The following is a 22,436-nucleotide window of genomic DNA, read 5'->3' on the forward strand; positions in this document are numbered from 1 at the left end:
TAGCAACAATGACGCAATTTCTAAAATTAGAAACAATGACGCAATTTCTAAAAATAGAAACAATGACGCAATTTCTAAAAATAGCAACAATGACGCAATTTCTAAAAATAGAAACAATGATACAATTTCTAAAATAGAAAACAATGACGCAATTTTTGTTGTTGTTGTAAATATATATATATATATACACACACACACCACTAAATATATAATTATGGTCATTTAATGCACAAATCTGAGAAAATTCAGTAATTTAACCTTCAAGGTCAAGGTCATTAAAGAGAGCCCAAGCAAATTTGGGTTTGATAAGCAACGAGGTCTGGTCCTTAAGAAAATGTTCTGTTATAATATGAAGTTGATCCCTTCAATAATAGCAAAGTTACAGTCAGTTACCGCCAAAACAATGAAAATTTCAATAATTTGACCTTCAAAGACAATGTCATTAATGAGTGAAGGTCAAGGTCTGTCTAGTTTTTTTTAAGGGATATCCCTGAAGATAATTATGATCAAGTTTGAAGACAATCCATTCAAAAATAACAAAGTTACAGCCAATAATAGCCAAAAAAATGAAAATTTCAATAATTTGACCTTCAAAGTCAAGGTCATTTATGAGTGAAGGTCAAGGTCTGGCAGGTTATTTTTAAGGGATATCCTTGAAGATTATTATGTTCAAGTTTGAAGACAATCCATTCAAAAATAACAAAGTTACAGCCAGTAACAGCATGAACAAGCCAAAATTGGACTTTTAACCTTGAAAGTCAAGGTCATTTATGGATGAAGGTCAAGGTTAGTGTGGTCTACTGAAAGGTCTTGTCCCAAGGGTTGTTATGGCCAAGTATGAAGACAATACACCAAGAAATAAAAAAGTTATGATCCAGGTACAAGTTTGCGGACGGGAACGGCAACTGCAACGGCAACGGCATCGGCAACGGCAACGCCGACCTGACTATAACAATACCTCTACTTTTTTTTTCAAAAAAAAAAAAAGTCGAGCTAAAAATGGGATGGGCACAAGTTTTCCCAAATCAATATTTAACATTTGCCACATTTTAATGAACATAAGAATAAACCTATCAGATGCTAGGGGCATATACTTGGCCAAACAAGTATTTTAACATTTCAACAATTTTCTAAAATTTACAAAAAATTTAGTATTTTTCTTTATAAAAATTCCACATGCTAACAAATACACTAAAAATAAACCCCCAAAAAACAACCATTAATTTCAAAATTTGTTCATGGTTTAGGACGGATTAAAAATCAACCATTTATGAGAATGTCAACTCAAGTTGACAAATTCTTACAAAATCATGTCATAGGTAATTAAATAAAAAAATCAGATTATGTAATGATAAAAAAGTTTAAATGAATAAGCATGTGGATTTGAAAACAAATAACATTTTAACTGTGAACACAACATGACATATAATCATAATGCTGTACATTTAGCACATAAATTATAAGAAGAACAATGCATATATATAGGTGGTAGTAATATTTGATTTAACACAACATTATAATTTATTTTGAGTTTGTATTGGGATGTGAATCTTAATTCCATTGGAAGAATTAACATTTTCCTGAAGCAGTGTAAAAAAATTGTTGAATTTGATTATAATTCAATTAAACCATTGTTTTTTGTTTCTTTGCTATTTTGTTTTCATAAAATTGTTTTCAAATTTTATAAAGTTCTACTGGGGTATAAGAAATCTATTGACCTTCAAATTTGTTCTTTTAATAATATATTTACATAAAGGAAAATAATCAAAGAAGAATATGTTTTAAATTCTGACAATGGTTTTACAAAAAAAAAATAAATGAAAAGGCAATACATTTTTATTTCTAGCTTATAATAGTCTTGCTGTAAGTAAACTTACAATCTTCATCATGATCTATACAATTAACATTAATAGTAACATTTTCTATGCACAGCAACATATTCTGCAAAAAGAAACATGTTCTAAATATAGAAACACTATTTATAGTAACAAGTACTGACTGAATGATGTCATCATCACTGTCCAATGACAGCAAGTAGAATCCTCTTATAGTCGCCACTCGTGTCAGAAGATACAGCTGTTGCCAGTGTCTTCTTGTACTTAGAAAGGTACACTTCCTTGATATCCTGAAGGTCAACCTGTTACAAATAAGAAAAATTGTATTATACATCTAACATGTAATTTTAGCAATTACATTTAATTATAAAAGACTTAAAATTTTGAAATATCATATGACCTTTGTCTAATTATATAATCGTGTTAACTTGGTTTAAACATATTTAATTTAGTTTGATTGCGAAACAAGTTCTTGCAACTTATATTAATCACTTTCGAGTCTGCCTCCTGGAACCAACCAGTAATGGTGTATGAAGAAACATGGTCGTGACCCAAGTAGGGCTCGAATCCATGATCCCTGGATTGAAAGACAGACACCTTAACCACTAGGCCACCCCTCCATCTGTGTTAACTTTAAATCATTTCATCAAATTAACACAGAATCATTATTATTAGGTCATGGTAAATATAACTTTGCAAACATGATGTCAGAAATAAATACAAATTTACAAAAAGTTGGGTATAACACTTATAATATCATTTATGGTTCTTCAGAAGTAGAATCAACTGTCTATAAGAAATGAAAATTGAAGATTTATTGTACTACTTATTATTACAGACAATTGTTTTTTTTTGGTCAAATCCATCTCTGTAATAGATGATGGACTGGTTTACTGAAAACAGCTTTATCAAACTAGAACTCCGCGAGTCGGATGTGTCGCCTTGTGAACAATATAGTTTAGGAGAAATGGCCAGGACAAAAATGAAATTTGAAAATTATCAAAGGGCAATAACTCAAAAAATAATAAGTGCAGAGCAGCAGTTTCTGTGCACTGCACTTCTTATCAATAAGATCTATCATTCTATAAAGTTTCAAGTCCACACCTTTTATTATTTATGAGAAATGGCCTGGACAAAAATAAAGTATGAAAATTAATAAAGGGCAATAACTCAAAAATAAGAAATGCAGAGTACCGGTTCTTGTACACTGCACTTTTTCTTAATGAGATCTATCATCCTATGAAGTTTCATGTCCATAGCTTTCATACTTGAGAAGAAATGACCTGGACAAAAATAAAGTATTAAATTAACAAAGGGCAATAACTCAAAAAATAAGAAATGTAGAGTACCGGTTCTTGTGCACTGCACTTCTAAATAAGATCTATCATCCTATGAAGTTTCAAGTCTATAGCTTTTATAGTTGAAGAGAAATGGCTCGGACAAAATTAAAGTATGAAAATTTACAAAGGGTAATAACTCAAAAATTAAGAAGTGCAGAGTACCGGTTCTTGTGCACTGCACTTCGGGATATTTAAAGAAGCATGCATACCAAGTTTGAAGTCAATCCGACTTATAGTGACTGAGTTATGCTCCGGACAAGCTTTAGGGGACGCCGACAACGACGCTGATGCCAACACCGCTGACGCCGCCTACAAAAGTAACCCCTATATGTCGCCTTTTCAAGGCGACACAAGAATCAAAATCAATCGAAAGATGAACAAGGGTTAAATTTTGTCACTAATCATTAACAAAAGCTACTGTAGATTGAAGAATTCTGGGATACCTCAGATCTAGACACTACAATTCTGATCAATGTCGAGTCACTGGTCCCGGCTCCTTTCATAGCATGGTACAACTTGTCAGCAAAATACTCCGGACGGTTCTTGGCACTCATTACTGAAACAGTGTACAAATCAATACATGTTGTATACAAATGGCTGAAAACTGCTTCTTTATGAGAAAAGAAAAATAATCTTACAATTTATGTCTTTTTTATGAGAAAGGAAAATAAACTTACAACTTATGTCTTTTTTATGAGAAAGGAAAATAAACTTACAACTTATGTCTTTTTTATGAGAATGAGAAAGAAAAATAAACTTACAATTTATGTCTTTTTTATGAGAATAAGAAAGAAAAATAAACTTACAATTTATGTCTTTTTTATGAGAAAGGAAAATAAACTTACAATAAATGTCTTTTTTTATGAGAAAGAGAAGTAAGTTATAAAGAGTTATATAGTTGAGTTAGTTGATTTATTTGTGTTAGATTTATTGCAAAGCAACTTATATGTCCTTCAGTGAAAAACATAATTAAAGTTGGAAGTCAGTACCTAAAAAATCTTTTTATTTAAAAATCAAAACTGTGTATAGGACAACTTAACAACTGTATTTAATAATAATAAGGACTTCAACTTCAGCACTGATTATTGGCAGATAGAAGCGTAAGGCACCTGTCTAGAAATATACCTCTATACTACATTTTCTTAACAGAATCTTACAAATCACAAATTAAAATCAAACAGGGCAGACAATCAATGTCAGGAAGCTTCATAAATCTAATACAGCAATCTATTTTACTTAAAATATAATGAATGTTGAATTAAAAGTCACTTACCTATAGCAATAAATCCATCTTTTAGGTCACCTGACATTTCTCTGTCAATAGTACTGAGGATATCTCTACCAGCAATCTGTAAACATTTACATGTATATACATATACACAAGTGCTTCATGGTAAAACTTGTGCAGCATTTCTAATTCTAACAAGCTTCACACAATTCCCCAATAAAACAGATATGGCAATAAAGTCTATTATATTACACGTTATATGCACAGCATAAAAAATGAATGCTTGCATGACATATGACATCATATACATGTATGATGTCAATAAACCAATTGATGTCAGGAAACAACCTCTACACTCAATGTAGTTCAACATATCTCTATCAATTCTTTATTTAATTAGCATGTTAGAATGGAAATAGAAAAATAATTTTTCTTGCATTATAGTATAATAATGCATGTTTTATCGTTTAAATGCTTTGTAAATAATCATGATGATAATCATTATATTCCTACACATTTGAACTCGAATTGTGAATTTTAAAACAAATCATTCAAAACTGATATCTACTACCTAAATAGGAAGTATACCTTAATAATGTAAAAAGGTCAAGACAACATATTCTTATAGTTTCAACTTTAATACATTTTCATCAGAAATGAAAATCAACCACATACAAAAAAATGATGTTATCTCATGTAAAGGCGGTAATGTCAGCAAGATATTCATTAAAGAAGAAGTAATAATTAAATTTGGATTGAAAAGGTATTGCAAAACTTCTTTTTAAATAAAAAAAATAATGTAACTGTTTTATCTTTATGCAAAATTTAATACAATGCAATTAGATTGAAGATATCTAGTGTAAAGCAAAAAGAAAACATTTATTGTAGGAAAATTTATGACCTTGACATATTCCTCGAAAGTTGCTCTGAGCTGGAAATAGTGCCTAACAGCAAGAACTGTCAAAAATGCTGACTCATCGGTGCCAAGTTTTTTCTCTCCGGCCTGGTAGAGCTTTTGAGCATCTTCCCGTGCAAGATTTCTATCAATAACAGATTCCGGCCCTTGTGTCTGAACACGCTGCCATTGTTCAGGTGTCAGCTCTGTCCTGTTAGCCTGAGAGAAGGGAGGTCCAGAAATATGGATAAAAAATTAGTAAACTTAAATACATTTACATGTGTGTATGTATATATAAAAAGCTTAAGTTTGAGTTGCGAGATAAAAGAATTTAGAAATTGACTTTTTAAAAAAAATGTTATTACTGCTTTAAAGTATTCATCCTTTAATATTTGACTAACCTGTTATATATTTAAGACAATGCATAGCTATTATAAGCTACTATGTTTCTGATTCATGTTACCTTAAAAGTAACAGATATTATTATTATATTAACATAAAAATTATTGACTACTGAAGACCAATTAGAACATTTTCTCTTTTCTCAATATTAAACTGTATATCATATACATGTTTATAATACTGCATGTTTGTAACACCACATTTCATTGGATAATCTCGACATTTATATAGTTTTATATACACAGCAGCTGTCAATTACTTTTTTCTCTAAAAAAGAAGTTTGCTGTATTATAAATTTGTTATAAATATTCCTGATAGGGTTATATGGACGTATATAAATGGTTGTTTGCAATGTAACCATATTTCAAATCAATCATTTATATAGGCTGCCAAAAATCTTTATAACTAATAAAATATAGAGGATATTCAAGTTCTTTCTATAAATGCAAGATTTATTTTCCTCAAGTGGTATAAAAATAAAAAATTCATGAGTGGCGGTAGCCACAAGTGAAATATGATAATTTTCATACCACAAGAGGAAAAAAAAACCAGAAAAAAGTACAAACTAAAAACTATTATGTTCCATAGAAAAATTGTGGTTTGAATAAAACCCCAAGCATCTAAACTGTTAATCATTGTTTTAACAGAGGATTAAAATGAAAACAGCATAAGTGTTGCATAATCACCTGACAACAAGAGACTAGCAGACGTTTAAAATGGCCACTTGTGTCATTCACAATATCTTTTTCCAGGGTTTGATGATAATCTGAAATATAACATGACGGGTATACATACTGGGTATTTACATGCAGATTCTATACTTAAATTTTGTTACAAAGAACCAGTCTATTTAAAATAACCATGTAGGGCTAAATGCCCCCCCCCCCCAAAAAAAAAATAAATAAATAAAAACAAAACAAAAAAAGCACCATTTAAATTAATATTCTCTGTAAAACACGAAAAGACATTGTCTGAAGTTTAATTGAAATTATTTCAATTACTTTTGCCTTAAATATATATCTATATTAATACTGCAAACTGTAAAAGCCAAAACAATGTTTAAAAAATTTGAAGAGGGGATATCCCTCTGGAGAAATAAGAACACATAACAAATAATTTGAAATCGCAGACTCAGTTTTGATGAAATTTCAACTGTTCACAAGAGATTAGAGGCGTCCAGCACATTTGTCTTGCCAATTGTTGATCATCATGAACAAAATTACTATCCAGCACCCGTTATATATTATATGATATATAGAAAACTGGTGCTGGGTAGTAATTTACTTGATAATCAAGGGGAGATTATTTTATGATAATTTGACCATTAGCAAGACAAATGAATGAACAAACGCCTGTGCGAGTGATAATTAAAACTTCCCAACACAAAAGATAACAAACACTAAGCTTATAATATATAAATATGATTCTAACTTACACTGTTTATAGCAATTATTAATTTCCTGTATTTCAGCGTTAGTCCTTGTACAGAGAATCTCTATCAGTGCAGATTCTTTCGTTCCTAAACCCTGAAATTATAAAACAAGACTAACAGCTCAGTTACAATAGTTATACATTTTAAAAGTGTCCGAATAGATTGAAATGTATATTGTCACTAACAGAGTCAATAAAAAACTAATTTTTCCATTATAGCATTAGGTTTTGATCTAATGTGTACAAAAACCTTATTTTCCTTCATTTGTATTCTACTCGACTGTTTTTTTTTGCACAAGTTGTTTCCTTCAAAAAGTTGAATTGTGTGCATATTCAATAATGATTCTGTATAATATCATACATAAAAGAGAAATTTGTTGATAATATAAAATTTATTCAATGTTCCAGCTTGTGTCATCCAAATTTATATACCAAGTTGCAGTATGCTGATATAGAATTTATTTAATGTTCCAGCTTGTGTAATCAAAGTTTATATACCAAAATGCAGTATGCTGATATAGAATTTATTCAATGTTCAAGCTTGTGAGTTCCAAATTTTTATACCAAGTTGCAGTATGCTAATAAAGAATTTATTCAATGTTCCAGCTTGTGTGATCAAAGTTTATATACCAAGTTGCAGTATGCTAATATAGAATTTATTCAATGTTCAAGCATGTGTGATCAAAGTTTATATACCAAGTTGCAGTATGCTAATAAAGAATTTATTCAATGTTCAAGCTTGTGTGATCCAAGTTTATATACCAAGCTACAGTATGCTAATGCTAATATAGAATTTATTCAATGTTCATGCTTGTGTGATCCAAGTTTATATACTAAGCTACAGTATGCTAATGCTAATATAGAATTTATTCAATGTTCATGCTTGGGTCATCCAAATTTATATACCAAGTTGCAGTATGATAATATATAGTCAATCTGTTTCAACAGCATTTACTTGATCATAAAATAACAGCTAAATCCATAAACTAATAAAGCTGTTGTATGTTCAACAGAAATAACATATGAGCTGCATCACGACAAAACCAACATAGTGCGTTTGCCACCAGCATGGATCCAGACCAGCCTGCGCATCCGTGCAGTCTGATCAGGATCCATCCTGTTCGCTAACCAGCCCTATTCCAAGTAGAGAAACTGATAGAGAACAGCATGGATCCTGATCAGGGTCTGGATCCATGCTGGTTGCAAACCCATTATGTTGGTTTTGTCATTATATATCAAAAATAAAGAATGTACATTTTGAAGGTTTACCTTAATGGCTTCATGAAGTGACCAGGCATCGTAGAAAGTTGTAGGTTTAAACATAGCCATTATTGTCTCACGGAAATCTCCACTTAGTTCCGATTCCAAATCTTTGATTAAATCCTTAAAACAAAATAAAAATGTTACAAATTATATTTTACATTTTCAACTGTCTTATTTTAAAAAAAAATAATGCTTCATTTTTCCATATTTATTGACATTGTATCAGTAATGACTATTTTTTTTGCAAGAAAGATTTGTTACAAGTACTTGTATATACGTATTTTTTTACAAAATATAGTTTAAAAGATATAAAAGCAGCACGCCTCAGATTCATGCTAATTTTTATGAAAATCTTGAAAATGTATTTAAAAGTAAAACATTATGAAGTAACCAAAAGGAAGCAATTTACACATTACAAAGAGCACTCACGACCTACATAAAATAACAAAATGAGGTCAAAAACAGTAGAAAAATGGTTATAGATACATACTAATAAATCAATCATTAATCACACATATCATGTAAATTAGTACTTAAATCTTGAATCTTTTTACTTTTCCTAACATTTTAGTACATTTTTTATTGAAATACATGTATTCTGGCTCACCTGGAGGCATGTACCTCTAACCCTTAACCTGCTAGTTGTTACTGCCACTACCCACGCAAATAGTGCAGACCAAAATCAGCAAGCACAGCTATGCTGTCTGAGCATGGTCTGTACTGATCGCTATTCAGTCATTACTTATTTTGATTTTTTTTCATGAAAAATATGAAAGGTTTTGTCTAAATTGAATGAAGGACAAGTCCATTTAAGATCTTTAGAGTGGTAAGGGTGAAAAATATAGATACAAAGAACATGATAATTTATCTACCTTGCCATACATGGTTTTAAACATGTTCATGATGTTAACACGCTGTTGATTTGATCTCTGACTAATCACATTAATGATGGCCTGCTCATCTGTGCCTAAAATAATAACACTTGAAATTTAATACTAAATTTAATTTAAAACAGTATGGTCACAGAAGCACCACAAAGGTTCAAAAGCATAAAATTTGAAATTCTTGCATGAATCAGTTAGGGCATTTGTAATGGAAAAAGATATTTATAAGGAAATATACTATTACGCATAAAAATGCTTTTCATATTGATGTCATTTTGCACAATAAAAATTATTACTCTGGAATAATAAATTGAGCAAAAGATATGAAATTTTTGGAACAAGTTAAAATCCCTTCATTGAGTATGCAGTGTATGAGGAAACATAGATATTTTCCCTGACCTTCTGTATGTCTATATTGACAGCTATGGCACATAAAAACACTGCTTATTGTGGGATTTGAACACTCCGCTTAGAAATAGCTTTCTTTATTCATCAAACAGTCAAGCTCAAAATCTAGAATATTGCTGATTTATCAATTACCTGCCCCTTTCATGGCTTTACGAATAATTTCAGCATCCTTCTCAGCGGAGAAATTTGGTGCTGGTCTAATTACTGGACGAGGCATTCCCATGTTGCCATGGATACCAAGTTGCTGGAACTGGCCACTCAAACCCTGTAAAATAGAATATTATGTTTAAATGTGTTGACTGTTGTAGACTAATGGATATTCAATATACTTTTCAATTTACTTGAATGAATACCAGATGTCTGAGGCAGAGTGGTTAAACTATTTGCCCCACTAGTAAAGCTAAAAAGGCACCATGTCACGTTTACTTTGTTGGTGCGACATAAACCTAACAAAAAAACAAGGGGCCATTGGCCCCAATGCGCTCATCTGAGTATTAAATGCAATTGATATACAAAAGTGAAGTTACCAGGTCTTAAAGATATACAAAACATGGTTAATTTTTATGTAAAGGTAAGAAGTTGATGTTTTAAGACAATACATCAAGAACTTTAAAATTATGATAAGGTTAAAGAACAGTTTTAACTATATACATATAAGGAAAACCTATGACCCCGGGGCGGGGCCAATTTTGACCCTAGGGCTATAATTTGAAAATCTTGGTACAGTTCCACTACACAATGCTTCATGCCAAATATCTAACCTCTAACCTTTGTCAATTCAGAGAAGGTTTTTTAAGTTTTACCTATATACATATAAGAAAAACCTATGACCCCCGGGGCGGGGCAAATTTTGACCCCAGGGCTATAATTTGAAAAACTATCGTAGAGGACCTTTAGGTGATATTACATACCAAATATCTAAGCTCTAAGCCTTGTACCTTCAGACATGGAGATTTTTTTAAAGCTTTTACTATATACATAATTATAAGGAAAACCTATGACCGCCCAGGGACAGGGCCAAATTTGACCCAAGGGCTATAATTTGAACAACTTTGGTAGAGCACCTATAGGTGAGATCATATACCAAATATCAAAGCTCTAAATCGTGTACCTTCAAACAAGAAGATTTTTTTAAGTCTTTACTATATACATATTAGGAAAACATATGACCCCCCTGGGGTGGGGCCAAGTTTGACCCCAGGGCTATAATTTGAGGTGATATCATATACCAAATATCAAAGCTCTAGGCCTTGTACTTTCAGACAAGAAGATTTTTTAAGTTTGCATTTTTTAAACTCCTTTCTAGCCCTGTGACCTACTTATGGAACAGACCGGAACCATTTGAACAACTTTGGCAGGAGATCACCCAAGGATCATTCCTGTAAAGTTTGCTTGCTGTGCAGTCATTGGTTTTTCAGGAGATGTTGTTTAAAGTAATTGTTGACGACGTACAATGGGTGATCACAATAGCTCACAATGAGCACATTGTGCTCAGGTGAGCTAACAACAACACTTTACACCACAAAACATGTGGAACCAGGTTTTTAATACTTGTTGAATAAAGTTATTTACCGGTTGCCCTGTCTGGCCACCTGGTTGACCTCCTGGTGGTGGCGCATAGCCTGGTTGGCCACCTGGTGGTGGGGCATAGCCTGGTTGACCTCCTGGTGGTGGGGCATAGCCTGGTTGGCCACCTGGTGGTGGGGCATAGCCTGGTTGGCCACCTGGTTGTGGGGCATAGCCTGGTTGACCTCCTGGTGGTGGGGCATAGCCTGGTTGACCTCCTGGTTGTGGTGCATAACCTGGTTGGCCACCTGGTGGTGGTGCATAGCCTGGTTGACCTCCTGGTGGTGGGGCATAGCCTGGTTGGCCACCAGGTGCTGGGGCATATCCTAGTTGAGCCCCTGGGTATCCTGGTTGCCCAACAGGTGGAGCACCTGGCTTTGTGTAGTCATACTGACCAGCTGTGATACCAGAGCTGGCTTGGCCTGAAAAATAAAAATTGCTAAAACATGATGAAAGGATTCACTTTTAAAATTTAGTTGAACCAAAGATTTCATTTTTTTTTGTACAGTAATTTGACAAGATAAACCTTGGTGTTTATCTTTAAGATAAGTACATGTATGAATAAATCTGAAAGTCAAGATTTATATTCAACAGGGTCTTGTCATGAAATGAATTATTAACTGTCTCTAAATATTTTACTTCAAAGGCAAAATTATCTTAAATTGCTCTCCAGATAAAATGTCATGTGGATTCTCAAGTTTTTAAAGTATCTTATCTTTACATTAGATGAAATTTTATCTGATTTATCAATTTTTGATGGAAAACCACCCAAGTATGTAACAATACAAAACATGTGAATTAAAAGTTTTTAATTGTTTAGTTTACACAGCACCTAGAAGTCAAGACAGTGGTTGTGTAATGTATTGCAAGGCTGTTCTGATCCAACCAATGGTCCATCTTAAACTGATTCTACCTAAAAACTCATCAAAGACCTTTGATTATAATAAGCTAAAATTAATATCTAAGTAAAGTCTTTCCAGTGAAACTTAACAAGTCCAGTGTTCCGGTGCTTTTATACTTTGCTTATTTAAAAACAGTTGTTTCTGGCATGCAGCTGCACTAACATCTATACAATTGCTAAGAATCTTCTGGAGTTATAGTTGCTTGTCAGGGTTTCAGGTTGCTATCAATAAACTTATCTGGTAGGATTATACATTTAACCATAGGTAATGGAGCAGGCCTCAGTGTGTAGCTTTTTGTTTGATAAAAAAGACCAGACATGATTTAATATAAAAAAGTATAACTTTTATTTGGCAAGTATTTCTGTTTACATATGTACATGTATTATAACATGCTGAATTAAGTTTAAATTTATCAATTTCAATAAGTTTAGTAGTGTGAGAAAAGGGATCGCATATTGGTTGTCATATTTGAGCTGGTAGTCTGATCAGGATCCATGCTGTTCGCTATCAGTTTCTCTACTTGTAATAGGGTTGGTAAGCGAACAGCGAACCAATTATGTTGGTTTTGTCATGGCACGGCTCATATTATAAAGCACACTTTATTAAAAATTTCTTTAATTTTCTTAATTTGATAAAATGTTAAATTATATGGCAATTCATGTTAGACCCTATATATACAAAATGTAATTGTTTTCGTTTGGCAAGGAAAGCTACCACTTTCAGCATGTTTTGTTTTTTTTCAATTTTTAATTGATGCAGTATACAGTTAGCCTACATATACAGGAAGTATCTGAATAAAGTCTGTGGCCAAATGGTTAAGGTTGTTGACTCCAAACCGTTAAACCCTCACTTCCGAGGGTAAAATCCTGCTGCCAGGGACTTTGAATTCTTTCATGTGAGGAAAGTAATCCAGCTAGGAATGATGTGGTTCTACACAAGTCCCAATTTGTGCCTGAATAGTGCACAGTAGGTCTTCCTCCATCAGTAAAGCTGGAAAGTCTCTTCTATGTTGGTGCAAGGTAGAACCCAACCAAAAAACAAGAGCTGTCCGTAAGACAGCGCGCTCGACTTTTTTATTGCTTGCCAATAAAAAAAGTTTTTGCAGTAAAAGGCAATACAAGAATCTCTGTATTTTTAAAGTGAACAATGCCATGAGCATTAAGATATTTAGTGAAGAATTATTTTACTGAATTGTGTGATACCCTTGAACACTGCAGCAAAGTTTGAAATGTTTAAGTCAAAAGAGGGCTGGTAAGAAAGAAAAAAAAACTGAGTTGAGCCTTAAATAAATTTAATAGTATTAAACCCACTTTGAGAGAATAAGGTATTTTTAGTGCTTGCCTATAATACAAAACATTGACAGGTAAGGGCCATAATTCAAATAAAATCTTTGACAGAATTACCTTCTCCTGGACATGTTTGGGAATCATGATTGTAAACAAGTATTCCAACTTTCAAATTAATATCTCAAACAGTTCAGTCAAAAAGTGGACTGGTACTAAAAACTTAACCAAGATTGTAAGTCGATAAAAGGCCTTAATTTTTAAAACAAATCCTTGACAGAGTTACCTTCTCTTGCGTACAGATGGGGGTAATGATGTGAAATAGCATTAAAAGTTTCAAAGCAATATCTCAAAGGGTTAAGGCAATAAGTGGATTTTACCCATATTCAATGTATTTTCTAAGTCAAAAAGGGGCATAATTCTGTCAAAAACCTTGACAGAGTTATGTCCTCTTGTCTGTTGATGAAGGTCGTGATGGTAAACAAGTATGGTCAGTTTCAAAGCAATACCTCCAATGGTTTTTAAATAAAGTGAGGTGGTACAAAAAACTTAACCAAGCTCAATACACTTTCTAAGTCAAAAAAGGGCCATAATTCTGTCAAAAACCTTGACAGAGTTATGTACTCTTGTCTGTAGATGGAGGTTATGATGGTGAACAAGTATGGTAAGTTTCAAAGCCATACTTGTAATACTTCTGAAATAAAGTGGGGTGGTACGAAAAACTTAACCAAGGTGTGACGCCAACGCCGACGCCGACGCCGGGGCGAGTAGGATAGCTCCCCTTTTCATAGAAAAGTCGAGCTAAAAAAGGTGTATTTTTTTAAAAGGGAAGCAACTGGATTTATACCTGAAAACAATACATTCAATAAGTGTTTTTTTTTTCAACTGATAAGGAAGTAATCATATCAATGTATTTTTTTCAGACTGTCACCAGAATATTATGGTCTGGTATATACAAAGAAAAGTCAGGCTCCATGATTTTTTTTGTTTAAGAAAACTGGAATGTGAGGACTGCCTAACCTGATTATAAAATAAATACTGTTTATAGCTTGAAACTAGACTAGACTGTCAATTCAGACTGTTCTATATTCCATAAGTGCACATATACCATATAAGTGGTTTTTTCTGCGGTGACTTTATTTCTGCGTTTTCTGCGGTCAGTTTCAGCACCGCAGAAATAAAAACCGCAGAATATTTTTCCATGTTTTTGTTTTTTAACCTGGTACTATATGTGTACTGCATTATGACCTGTTTCATCTAAAGTAATAACGACTAACGGATTATAATGGTTAGCGGATTTTCAAGTTGAAAAAAACTGCTATCTGCTAAGTATGTATTCTGTGTTTGTGTACTTATTGTTAATTATGCTAACTTAAGAATAAAGATATTTAAACATCATATATAGTGTTTGCCGATAGGCTAAAGGTTGTTAATCACTAAATCATTCAAACCATTTCAACCCTTATACTGCTAAATAATCGTCGTATACTTTGTCATCTGATTTACGGTATTAAATTAAATTAAAGATTACCCTACCGGGATATATTTTTCATACGCAATTTCACGCTGATCAAAAGATGAATACCTTTCTACTGTTGCGCATTATATTTGTTTGCAAGCAAACAATATAATTTTTTGTAATTACTGTACTTTGTGGCGACGACGATAAACAAATGTGAATGTGTACATGCAAATAAAATAGAGTAATGTGACTTAGACTTTGATATGAAGAGTCGCAGAAATTAAATCACGTTTTGTCCAAAGAATGTGCCGCAGAAATATAGTCCGCAGAAATAAAAACATGCCAAAATTTGGAAAAACCGCAGAATTTGGAGCCCGCAGAAAAAAACACTTATACGGTACATGTATATCTGTTGAATTTGTGTTTGACTTTCACAATCTTCAATATACAACGATGAAGTAGCAACAAAAATAAACTTGACCTTTAATCAATTCAACAGGGCTGGTAATTGTTTGACATCTTTGCTGCTGAATAAACATCAAAGTTATTCTATAAGAGGAAAAGATATATATTAAAATGCTTATATCTGGGTTTCTTTTTTTCTTCAAAAATTTATTACAGAATTTTCTATATAAGCAGCATTAGTCTTGCCATTTCAATGTTAAGCCTACTTCATGTATGAGATTTAATTAGCCAAAAAAAAAAAAAAATGTTTTGATAGCAAAATGTGTATAACTCCTTCATATTAAAATACACACAGTATAATTTGATAAATCATTTTTATTTCATAAAGATTAATAGGTAAAAATTAACATATACACAATGTGCAACAAAGGAAAGCGCCAACAATATCACATTGTTTTAACAAGGTTAGTTCATTTCATTTTTCTGTTTTTTAAAGGAGCTTGCTCACAGAAAGAGGGATTTTTTTCGTACATCGCTATCTTAATTTTTTTTGCTTATGCTGCAAAAATATAGGAATAGGTGAAATTACAGCAATATTTGGATGTAAATATTTTGTACTTGGTTCTTTATTTCAATGAGGTTACAACAGTCATACTCTGAAATGATAATATCTTTCTTTGAATTCTGACAAACTCCCTTAAACGCTTAAACAATGTCAATCCATTTATATCATATTGTACCTTTCAAAAACAATACATGCATATTATTTATTATTTTGGTCATTTACTTATTCTTTGACCAATTTTTTTTTTCATACATAATCTATTAGCAAGCCCCTTTAAAGAAAATATGACAAATTGGAAGTTTGTTATTATCTTGTTTGACTTCATGATGAAAGAATTAACATCTTTTATATTTAACCTGCCTCTACAAAAATGATATGCCTACCTCCCTGTTATTTTTTTCACTAGGCAAATCAACTGTATCCATTAAACATACCTATATCAAAAGTTTCTCCCAAAAAAAATCTGCATAAAAGCACACTTAGAAATTTAACAATCCATCATATAAACTGCATAAAAAGGAGTTTCAAAAAGGAATACTACAAGTAAAAAATTATCAAAATTGTTATCAATATTTGTGCATTCATCATTCATTTTTTAAGAATAAAAAAGCAGCTAATTACCAATACTACCTATTTTTACAATGATAAATACACTTATTGACATACAAAATAAATGACACATCAATGCATTGTACTGACAGTGAGTGTAGTATTATTATATCAAAACTAAATTGTTTAACAGTTTTTTTACACATACATATATTGCTTAAAACATGAAATAAGAAAATCTATACCCCAAATACATAATGATAAAGAAGGCAAACAAAAACAACCACCAAAATAAGCATGCACTCTATTATGACCTAGCATTTACCAAATTTATACATGAAAATATTATACTAAATGTGTATAAACATTCAGAAAATGGATCAAATATATAATATTATGATAAAAATTATCTGAGCAGAATAAAACGTTGCATATCTGCATTAAAGGACCATCTAAAGTGTAAATTGCAGGTAAAAGTCAAAATAACTTTTTGCCATAATTGTGTTCAATTTCATATTTTATTATGCAAAAATAGTCATTAACTCAAGTGACCAAATTGAAATTTCTATAAATAGTTTTTGGAATGTATTAATAACGTTCAATTTTAAAAAAAAGTGGGGCAATTTTTTTTTAAGTTAGGCAGTTTTTATATCTTATGCTAAACATTTTCCATCATCAATTATAAGTCAATAACCATTATTATAGTCAATCTCTTGAAATATATTACTAATTCATGTCAACATGATGTTGTCCAGCGAAAAAAATGAACACAATGTCACTTTAAACTTAACATAAAGAAATAATATTGGCACTGAGTTTTTGGAGGGCATCAAGAGAAATTTGTACACATGTAATTATGCAATAATCATGAAATAAAAAGAGGAACAATATCTAAGAAAATAGCACTATATTTATTCAATGTCTAAAAAACAAATGATTTGATTCCTACCAATATTGGTCACTATTTTTTTGATTTTTTTTCTTTCTTGTAAACTAGTTTTTACGAAATTAAAAGTTATGACCAGTGCAAACCAGTATAAGCCACCACATTCGTGCAGTCTGATCATGGTGTGCTCTGGTCACCTATCAGCCAGTAAATGTTTTTGAAATTTTCCCTAAATTGGTGAATGGTTTTGTCTAGATTTGTGATTTACAAACAATAATCAATAATCATGAGTTTTATGGATAACTGTGTATTATATCATAATTGAAGATACAAATGTATAAATCATTATCAATCAATTTTGCTAGCTTGAAAGGACAAAAAAATCTAAATGATTATACATATGTTACTCAATGCACACAGAAAAAAATCCTACTTGAAAATAAAATTTTCTAGAAAATAAAAAATTGACCTATTGTACATATTGTAAAATGACAAAATGCCCAACATTGACGGGCAAGAATTTATAAACAGATAAGGGTGATAAGATACATGTAAAAAAATCTCTTTACAATAAAGAATGATTTTTATTGGTTTTGAAAGTTTCTTCTAAAACTATAGCGTTTACTATGCACAGCCACTGCCAATTACATGTATGACGAGAACGCAATAACAACTCAATATGGCCTCGTATTTGGGTAGTCTGAAAAGAAATGGAGACAAAAAATAAGTTAACCATGCTTCTGAAAATCTAATTCAGAATTTAATTACTTTACAAACATCAACTTACATGTATTTACTGGACATTTTGTACGTAAAACTATTTCAACCCTAAGCCTGCTGATGGTAACAGATTCAACCTTAAAGCAACCAGTACAAACCAAAATCAACCAGCACATCCCTGCCAGTTGATCATGGTCTGCACTGGTTGCTTTTTAGTCACTATATACTTTGAAATATTTCCTAAAAATGATGAATGGTTTTGTCCAAATTGAAACAACTGACAAGTCAATTTACGATATTTACCATGGTAAGTGTGTTGAATTAGATTTTTATTGAACTATAAAGGACAGCGATCTATTTTTGATATACTCCTACAACTGTTTAAAATATGATCCATTTTCTGAAGTCTAAAGCAGATGTCATACCAAGGACAACATCAAACAGTACACAATATATATATATAAGCATGCAAACAATGAGTACTTTATAGGGTAAAAGTTTATTGAAACACTCTCAAATCTGTTCCTCGAACTAACCAGTACTTAGCAATCTGTGTTAAGATTTTGCTCAAGGAAACAACGACCTGCCTGCCCCAGGCGGGGTTTAAAACCTACCCGGCCAGCCATCCTGATGTGTTAACCACTTGGCCATTTAATGTAAACTCTTACACTGAGATATTTTGTACTAAATGAGCATTGAGCAGACTGTTACTTTTCTAAGCCTTAAACAATGAATATTTACATCAATTGTTTGTTTTTCTGTTGTTGTTGTTTTTTTTTTTTCGACAGATATTTTTATGTACTTAAAGTCACCCTGATACTTTGAAGGTGCTGATATTTCCATCTTTTCTGGTGGAAGTAAACCTTCTACTTCCCCTTTTGTCATTACTTCAGACACAAGCCGGCACTGGAGTAGAACCAACAACCTTCTGTAAACTTGATGGACATTTTGCTCTCATGAAAGAATTTGAAGTCCCTAGATGGCTCTTTCACATTTATGGACTTGTCTCAGTACAGGACTACTAATTGTCACTCATTCTTAAACCATACAAAGTTGTAATAGTTTTGCATGTAAGGAACAATATTTAATTGCGTACAAAAATGTTAGCTTATATAGGAAACACAAAACTGTCACATGTATGATTTGCCAACTTCATACAAATGTATATTAATAGGATTTCAAGTTATTTCAAAAGCCCTTACTCAGATCTTACATTTGTAAGATTCAATGTTAGTACATTGTTAATCACTCCACAGAAAACGAGGCCAATTCAGACTTGACCCGTTGCTGTGACAGGCAATACTGAACTCCATTACGGAGTCCCTTCCCAGATTCAAACTTAAACTGCTTTGCCACTGTGTCTGTTTTTATCAATTAATTAGGAACCATGCATTTAAAACACAGGACAACATATTTAAACATTGATTTACTTACTTCCGGGATAAGCCCCTCCAGGATAACCCTGCGGTGGGGGTGCCCCTCCTGGTGGTAGAAAACCTACACAAATGGTAAACATTTAGACATTTTTGATTTTGATTAAGTATCAAAGAATCTACACACTGGCTGACAATTATATAGACTAAAGAACATAATTCAAAAGAAATGATGGAAAATAAAAATATTTACAAATATTGAATTGATATACATGTACCAATGTTTAAGAAACCTTATCAAATTGGGAAATTTTATTTCCATTGTTAACTTACAATGTATGTAGCTTTTAAATCTCTAACATGGAATGAAATAGCCAATATTCGTGGACACTTTGGTTTTTCATTAATTTTCTTTTCATTATTATCATTCCAATCTTAATTGATGAAATAGTTGTCATGCAATTAATTACAAATAGAAAATGTATAATATGAATAATGATAATGTAGAAAACCCATATACAGCCCTATGTTATATACATGTATATACCATTCAAAGCCTGTGATATCTATATTGTGTACACCTATTAAAAGCAAATCTATACTTCTACAATATATTTCAAAGCTAAGATTATGTAAATGCAAAGCTTAACTACAAGAAGGAAAAACTAAAGATATATGTTTACAAAATACTCATTTTTTTTTTTACAAAAAGTGACAAATATTTTACTAATATGTAATTATGTTGTGAACACAAGTCTTAAGAGATACATTACACAAGTGTAAATAAAGAATAAATATTAAAATACACAAGTATATAATTTTTAGTTTTCTATACTGGCATGTTTTAGACTCCTAAAGCTAGGTAGCATGAAATATTTTAATGACTTACCACCTGCTCCTCCAGCAGGGTAGGCAGGATTTGGCGCCCCATGGGGGTATCCTGGAGCCTGTCCCGGATATCCTGGAGCTTGACCTGGGTACATCTGTCCTGGGGGCGGTGCATACCCTGCAGGAGGTGGAGCTACACCTGTTGGATATCCTCCTGCTGGTGGATATCCTGGCTGCCCTGGATAACCTCCATGAGGTGCCCCATGGGGCATTCCATGAGGTACACCGTGGGCTCCTGCTGGATACATCCCCTGAAATAACACATTAACTGATATATCTTTTGAGCCATTTTAGAATTGAATTTTAATTTTGATGTAACTAATTTTAAGGTTTTGAATGTACAAAACAGAATATAAGAACTTCTTGTGTTTCTTTTGTTATTACATTTTATGTTACACAGTCAGTAGTCATATCAAAACATTTGTAGCTTTAAAAAAATTTCTGAACCCAAAAATTATCTTAGTATCAATGTCCAAAACAGCATTTGAACTAATAACAGGGAGGAGAAATCATTCTGAAATCAGTAATATTAACCCCTCAGTCACAGACGGGTGATAGAAATGTTGGAATACAACAGTATAACTGTACATGTAAAGATAACAAGAAATACTTCCCTGACTATGTATGTTATATAAAACTTGTAGTAAAATAATAACACAAATTTTCATTAACAAAGGCAAAAACAATGATGAATGTTTTAAAAAATAAACGTGTGCGAAAAATTGGGAGAGAAAAAAGAAATGAACTCACTGGCACTGAACCTGGTGGTATTTTACCCTGAAAAATACAAATACATTGTGTCATAATAAAGGTTTATAATTTTCAATAATGGATAATTAATGTCTTAAACTGATAAGAAAATATAAATCTTTCGTCTTTGTAAAACAAAGTGTTATGACAGTTTTGTTAACTGTCAAGTGTCAGAATTTTTTTACTGTATTATCACATCAAGCAATGGTAAAAAAAAAATGAAACAGATGAAATTGGAAATTTAATTTCTTAGATTCTATAAGTCATTGGTAAAAGATGTAAAATGAAACAAATAATACAACTGGGACATTTATGGCTGCAAAATTCTGTAGTATATTAAACTAAGAGGTATAATTAAATATCAAAACAATAAGAAAGAAATTCAGAAACATGACTGCGTATACATTTCCTTAAATTTGAATTGAAACACAAATATATGTTTGATACAGAATACAACATCCCCGAATCAAGAAGACTTTATTCCTTATATTGAAATGACCAACAGTTAAATATAATCATGTCATAAACACAATATGTAGACTAGACTATTAATAACTGTAATCCTAATCAAAATGAACAGTTTCACCTTTACACTGATGGCATCCAAAATGATTTGCCTTTGCTACTAGCAGAGAGTCAGAAGAGCCTGTACGTCCATGCTGTCTGAACAGACTCACTACTGTTTGTTACTCAATTTTTGTATTGTGATAATTAAATCCCTTTAACTTTAAATGGACTGACCCAAATTCAAAATAGGGCAAATCCATTACATAAATGTTCAGAAGACTATGGGTTTAAACTCCTGTATACCTTTTTCATTTGTTTCCTAAGTTTCTTCATACGTTTACGTTCATGTTTAGGTAAATGTTTGTATTCACCATCAGAACTGTCTGAGCTAGAACTTGAAGATGAAGACGAACTTTTGTGACCATAGTGGTGCTTCTTATGCTTCCCCATTTCGTCGAAATTTGATAATAAAAATGTCTGAAAGAAAAACAGAATATTGACTGGACATCCCTAACATCTTACAAGTCTTAGTAGATTCCTGAGCTGCTCATAGTCATATACTTAATTCTTGATCCTTCCAACGGATAAAATTGTTATTTAAAAAAAACTACCTTATAAAAACGTTATAACTTTTTAAATAGTAATACAATTAACTTTTTCATTATTTCAACAGTAATTACCGGTACATATTTTGTTCAGAAAATTATTCTAGTAATTTGACCTCGCCAATGACGAATTTTCTACATAGTTTGGAAAATTTGTAATATGTTCACATTAGAAGAAAATTTTGTGAACTTAGTTTTAAACAATCAATAATAACAAATTGATAGTCTGGATAATTATCATTATATGAAAAATATGGATAAAAAAAGATAATTACAGACTTATTTTACC

General features: G+C 31.9%; 1 protein-coding gene across 2 annotated transcripts; it reads right to left on the reverse strand.

Annotated features, from left to right (window-relative positions):
- Positions 1-1,789: 1,789 nt before the first annotated feature.
- Positions 1,790-22,051, reverse strand: LOC132714987 (annexin A7-like). 2 transcript variants are annotated; one of them, XM_060697949.1, is made up of 14 exons: positions 21,846-22,050; positions 21,036-21,062; positions 20,287-20,536; positions 19,459-19,521; positions 11,259-11,674; positions 9,819-9,951; positions 9,267-9,361; positions 8,401-8,514; positions 7,136-7,226; positions 6,387-6,466; positions 5,305-5,517; positions 4,449-4,524; positions 3,619-3,731; positions 1,791-2,137 (listed from the first exon to the last, which is right to left on the reverse strand). In XM_060697949.1, the coding sequence occupies exons 1-14, from the start codon at positions 21,990-21,992 to the stop codon at positions 2,015-2,017; spliced, it is 1,941 nt and encodes a 646-aa protein (XP_060553932.1). In that variant the 5' UTR covers positions 21,993-22,050; the 3' UTR covers positions 1,791-2,014. The 2 variants fall into 2 exon arrangements, with proteins under 2 accessions (XP_060553939.1, XP_060553932.1); XM_060697956.1 differs by lacking the exon at positions 19,459-19,521 and having other exon boundaries at positions 1,790-2,137; positions 21,846-22,051.
- Between the last annotated feature and the right edge of the window lie 385 nt (positions 22,052-22,436).

The sequence above is a fragment of the Ruditapes philippinarum genome, unplaced genomic scaffold (assembly GCF_026571515.1).
Source record: "Ruditapes philippinarum isolate M1 unplaced genomic scaffold, ASM2657151v2 ctg8454_1_1_1_1, whole genome shotgun sequence".
Classification (NCBI taxonomy): Eukaryota; Metazoa; Mollusca; class Bivalvia; order Venerida; family Veneridae; genus Ruditapes; species Ruditapes philippinarum.

What these genes read in the sequence shown, in the direction of transcription:
- LOC132714987 (XM_060697949.1), bottom strand. Translation starts at nt 21,992, where the DNA reads ATGGGGAAGCATAAGAAGCACCACTATGGTCACAAAAGTTCGTCTTCA. An exon ending in TGCTAGTCTCTTGTTGTCAG is followed by an intron (nt 5,518 to 6,386) that starts GTGATTATGCAA and finishes CCCTTCTCTCAG; the next exon opens with GCTAACAGGACAGAGCTGAC. An exon ending in AGATGGATTTATTGCTATAG is followed by an intron (nt 3,732 to 4,448) that starts GTAAGTGACTTT and finishes ACACTGTTTCAG; the next exon opens with TAATGAGTGCCAAGAACCGT.